The sequence below is a fragment of the Urocitellus parryii genome, chromosome 2 (assembly GCF_045843805.1).
Source record: "Urocitellus parryii isolate mUroPar1 chromosome 2, mUroPar1.hap1, whole genome shotgun sequence".
Lineage (NCBI taxonomy): Eukaryota > Metazoa > Chordata > Mammalia > Rodentia > Sciuridae > Urocitellus > Urocitellus parryii.
The window spans coordinates 147,112,617-147,117,961 of NC_135532.1; the positions used below are offsets into that span (position 1 = coordinate 147,112,617).

General features: G+C 34.2%; 1 protein-coding gene across 1 annotated transcript; it reads left to right on the plus strand.

The window, feature by feature from the left end:
- Positions 1-1,571: 1,571 nt before the first annotated feature.
- Positions 1,572-2,504, plus strand: LOC113198380 (olfactory receptor 5AC1-like). Its single transcript, XM_026411057.2, has one exon. The coding sequence runs from the start codon at positions 1,581-1,583 to the stop codon at positions 2,502-2,504; it is 924 nt and encodes a 307-aa protein (XP_026266842.2). The 5' UTR covers positions 1,572-1,580.
- The last annotated feature ends 2,841 nt before the right edge of the window (positions 2,505-5,345 follow it).

Here is a 5,345-nt window from a genome sequence, read left to right on the forward strand (position 1 = left end):
CCCCAGTACAAAAAGCAAAACAACAACAATTAAAAAATCCTTGGTATTGTTGACTTAGACCCCCCCACCTCCCCACCACAGGGTTTCTGTGGGATCTTTTCTTCTCATATATTTCCCTAATTTATTTAACTTATGGATATGTTTCAGCTTTTGTGTGTTTTTTTCTTTTTTTCTGCCTTTCCTATCTTTATGTTCATTATTGTCCTTTGATTTAATCATTTTGGTTTAATCTTTTCTCCATTTTTGATTTGATATTTAAATAAAAATTATAATTTTGACATTTAGATTGAAAAAGATGGATGTTGTTTCTACTAGGGTGTCTTCTGTAATGCTTCATTCTAATTTGAATGTGATAGTCTCATTCACAATGTTAAAAAAAAAGAGGGAATAAAAAATTCTTACAATTGCTTTAGTATTTGGTTCCCTTGAAATATTAAGACATTCTTAGTAAAGGGCTGAATACTGTCTACACTGATCTTTAATGATACTCATAGAAGGATTCAAAGTCTACAAATTAATTGGCTAGAGTTTTTATTTTTTATTTTTCTTAAAATAGCACTTATTTTAGCTTTGCAAGGTTAACATCAGAGTTACAAGTCTGTGTTCCTGACTTAAGAATGACAGTGCTCTAACTTAAAACTACTAAATAGATATTTGTTAACCAAATGAGTAATTAATTGTGTTCACCTATGAAGGTATTTGGAGAAAACTACTAAAAATTGTGTAGGATATATGGCAAGTTTTGAGGAATTTATAAGGTTAATTTATATGGTTTAACTAACCCTCTGGGATTGTTTTTGGGGAACATATAATCAAGTAACAAAGTTAACAGACTGAAAAGCATGAAAACAGAAAACTTAACTCAGTGTCTATTGTTTGACTTATTTATATCTTGGAGAAACGAATGAAATATCCTTATTACCAAAGGAGAACACTTGTTTTATTGATTAGGAAAGACATGAAAGAGTTCCTGGAAAGAGAGATAACATTTACACTTTGAACCAGAATCTTGTTTTCATAGATTTAAACATAAAAAGTAAATTGTCTTTTTTATTCTCTCTTTTTTGGGGAGGGGTACCGGGAATGAACTAAGGGGAACTCACTAAGCCACACTGCAAACCCTTTTTTGTATTTTATTTAGAGACAGGATCTCACTGAGTTGCCTACTGCTTCACTGTTGCCAAGCCTGGCTGAGATTACAGGCATGTGCCACTATGCCCAGCAACCGTTTTTTTAGTCTTAATTCTGTAAAACATTTCCTCATTAATACATTCAATCTTAAGGTATTTGTGAATGACAAGTTTTCAGACCTAATCCCTTAGTGTTTATAGCTTTTTCCACAATTGTTTAAGTAACTATATGCATTTAAAACACCTTATTTCAAAAGTTATTTATAAAGTACATAAGAGCTTTCGATGTGCTCTTAAAAGAAGCATTGAAACTTTATATTTCATTATATTCATTTTCATGAGCAAATTAAAGTGGAAACACAGTAATTCCATTTGTACTCCAGATCATTTTGTATAAGGCTTGATTAATGTTTTTAACCTCTCTCATTGCAGTGATTAGCCTGAGTAGATATGATGGAGACAAATGAGACAAAGGTGACTGAGTTTGTTCTCACAGGACTTACAGACCGTCCAGGGCTGCAGGTGCCCCTGTTCCTGGTGTTCCTTGTGATCTACCTCATCACCATGGTGGGCAACCTTGGCCTGATTGCTCTCATCTGGAAGGACCCCCACCTTCACACCCCTATGTACTTATTCCTCAGTAGTTTAGCCATGGCTGATGCGTGTACTTCATCCTCTGTGACCCCCAAGATGCTTATCAACATTTTATCTAAGAATCATAAGATATCCCTGGTTGAGTGCTTCATCCAGTATTATTTTTTTTGTAACAGTGCAACCACAGAAATTTTTCTCCTGTCAGTGATGGCCTATGATCGCTATGTAGCCATATGCAATCCCTTGCTTTACCCAGTGGTGATGTCGAACAGACTCTGCATTTGGCTGATAAGTATGTCATATGTAATTGGTTTTCTGCACCCCATAATTCATGTAGGATTATTACATAGGTTGACTTTCTGTAGGTCCAACATAATAGACCACTTCTACTGTGAAATCTTGCCATTGTTTACAATTTCTTGCACTGACCCATCTATTAATGCATTAGTGATTTTTATATTTGCCACTTCCATACAAGAGTTTTCCCTTCTGAGTATCATAGTCTCTTATGCCCGTGTCCTCTTGGCCATCCTGAAAAAGAAGTCTGAGAGGGGAAGAAGCAAAGCCTTCTCTACATGTGGGGCCCATCTGCTCTCTGTTTCTTTGTTCTATGGCACTCTCTTCTTCATGTATGTGCGCCCTGGGTCAGGTCCAGATAAATATCAAAATAAAATGTATTCACTATTCTACACCATTATAATTCCCCTGCTAAATCCTTTCATTTATAGCCTGAGAAACAAGGAAGTTTTAGGTGCACTGAGAAAAGTGATGAAGAAATAAATATTGCTCTGGAAACTTTCCTGATTCTTTCTGTTTTACAATTAAAAAAAAATAAATTGCAATATACTGTGCCTTTTATTGAACATTGTATGAACTTAATACATTTTGCTCAATTAATGAATAAATTCTTTAGCTAGGTATGCTGGTCTCAGTTATAAATTATTATAACTGAGAGGCTAATAATGAGCACTTTAAGAGAAGATTCCAAATTGTTGGTTGTTTTAAATCCAAACTCAAAGATAAAACTGAAATCATTTCATTATGAAGTCTAAGATAAATGCAATCTTTTGTTTCCAGATACATACATTTTATACTCTTTGAATTTAACATTCTTTTAAGACTCAGCCTGTGTAAATTCTCAGCTTAAAATACATTTATACCTTCCTAAATATTTGTTGAGCAATGTATTTTTCAAATTCTCCCTTTTGTAGTTGCCTATCAACACAGAAAACAATCTATAAATTAAAATATTATTGTTAAATATGGAGACATATTTTCTGAGAAATTTTAAGAGACTAATTCTATGTAGTTTAAAAGTAATACTTAAAAGCAAATTTCATTTTATTGTGATGGTTAAATATATAAATCTATTAATATTTTAAAATCATTTAATGATTCTGTATCATACTTTTAAAGATTTCTGAGTCTTTCAAAACTTATATTTTTGGAACTATTGATGAACTTGCTTAGCACTCTATTCCTGAATACAGTTTTCTGGGAATTAATTACCTAAAATAGCAATTATGTTCAATCACCTGTCAGTTAAATAAATGAAAATGATATTTTTCCCTAGAAAAGCTGTGTGTTTTATGTGTTACCTTCTAGATGGTGTGTGCTCTTGCATCTCCTATTATATTGTGGTCTTGTCAACATGTACAATTATAAAAAATATTTCATATTCTTTTCATCCCCAGCATTTTTTAAACACCTTATCTGAAGAAATAGCAATTTGTTGATTCCTTTAACCAAAACCCAAGGTAGGGCAACCTGAATCAGGCATAGTTTCTTTAGAGTCTAGTTTTCTCAGAACACACATCTCACTGTGTCTGTTCTGTGCCTTGAACTATATGGACTCCAATCCTAGAATGTCATTTCTTTTAGTTGAAGAATCTTTATAGAAGTTTCTGTCTCCTTTTCTCAGTAGTGAAGTCCAGTGCAAAACTTTCTAATTTTTTTCTAGGGCTATACAGGCAGATTAGGCTTAGATATATGATTACTACATGTAATATAGAAATATACATCTATATTGCATGTAGCAAGGTCAATATGTCAATATATAGATTTTTTGACCTTTATATCTTCATTATTTCAATAATAATCTCTACTGATTTTTTACTTCACAGAATGTATTTGGGAGTATTCCCTTCCTTTCACTTTTATGGAATAACTTCGGACAGACAGGTCTTAGTTCTTTAAAGGTCTGGTAGAACTTAGCTGAGAATCTATCTGGTCCTAGGATTTTCTCTGTTGGAACTGGTATTTAACTGGTATTTCAATGAATAGCCCTTTACTTGCTATTGGTTTATTTAAGTTTTCTATATCTTCCTGCTTAAATTTGAGCAGGTCTCATGTGTCTAGAAATTTGTCAATATCTTCTAAATTTTCCAGTTTATTGGAGTATCAATTTTCAAAATAGTTTCTGATGATCCTCTAGATTTCAGCAGGGTCTGTGGTAATATCACCTTTTTCATCTTTAATTTTATTAATTTAGACCTTCTCTTTTTGGGTTGTTATTTTGGCCAAAGTTTTATCAATTTTACTTATCTTTTCAAAGAATGAACTCTTCATTGCATTGTGTATATACATGCCCTGGATTGCAGATGTGGTTGTGTGGCTGCAGTCAGAGACTTTGCAATAGTTTTACAGGAGGCAACAATTATGGGATTTTTCTCCTCTGGGATCCAGAGGCTGAATGGTCTAGGTAAAATGTTCTTTGTGCTTATTTTGGTCCCTTTGGTTCAGAAACGATTTGGGAAATTTATTTATTTATTTTTTAATTGGATGCTGGTAACTTTTTTCATGAGTTCCCAATCCTGCCTCTGTCTGTAGCTGTGTAAGCTGCATGGGGGACAGCTTTCAGCACCTGGGAGTGTTTTCCACATTTGCCACTGTCTTCCACACTGCAGAGAGCTTTCCCTAATGTGCCTGTGGAAGGCTGTGAGACTGAGGGTGAGGCTCAGGCTTGGGAAGCAAGGTTTAGGTATACCAGGGATTGGGCAGTTGAAAGAAGATGTGAATCATTATGGGAATATTGGTCATCTTTTATTTGGATGTGACAATAGATCTTAGCCAGCCTGTGAGACATTTCCATCAGCCATTTTTATGTGCAGGCCAAACAAATAAGGCACACTGTCAACAGGTTACCAAAGTGGACACATGCTTAAAAGCAAATGTTTATGACTTTGAGTATATATGTATCTGACTTTGACTACTTGTTAAGCATAACATAGCTGATTCATGGTCTCAGTCACACACTAAGACCAAAACATAGCCTGCAGGAAGCCTTGGCAAGGGAGCCTAACTATAGCCATTTGGGACTGTCCCAAAAAAGGTCTTCTGCATTGAGCCCTTAGAGGGCTTTCCATGCTGCCCCCATGGAAGGCTTTGAATTTATTTCCACTGTGGTGTTTCCCCTACTAACTATGTATAGTTCATTAAAATCAGCCTTCCTCCATACCAAAGATTTTCCTAAGACAATTTTTCTTTCTTTCTTTCTTTCTTTCTTTCTTTCTTTCTTTCTTTCTTTCTTTCTTTCTTTCTTTCTTTCTTCTTTCTTTCTCTCTTTCTTCTTTCTTTATCTCTCTCTCTCTTTCTTTCTTTCTTTCTTCCTTTCTTTTTCTT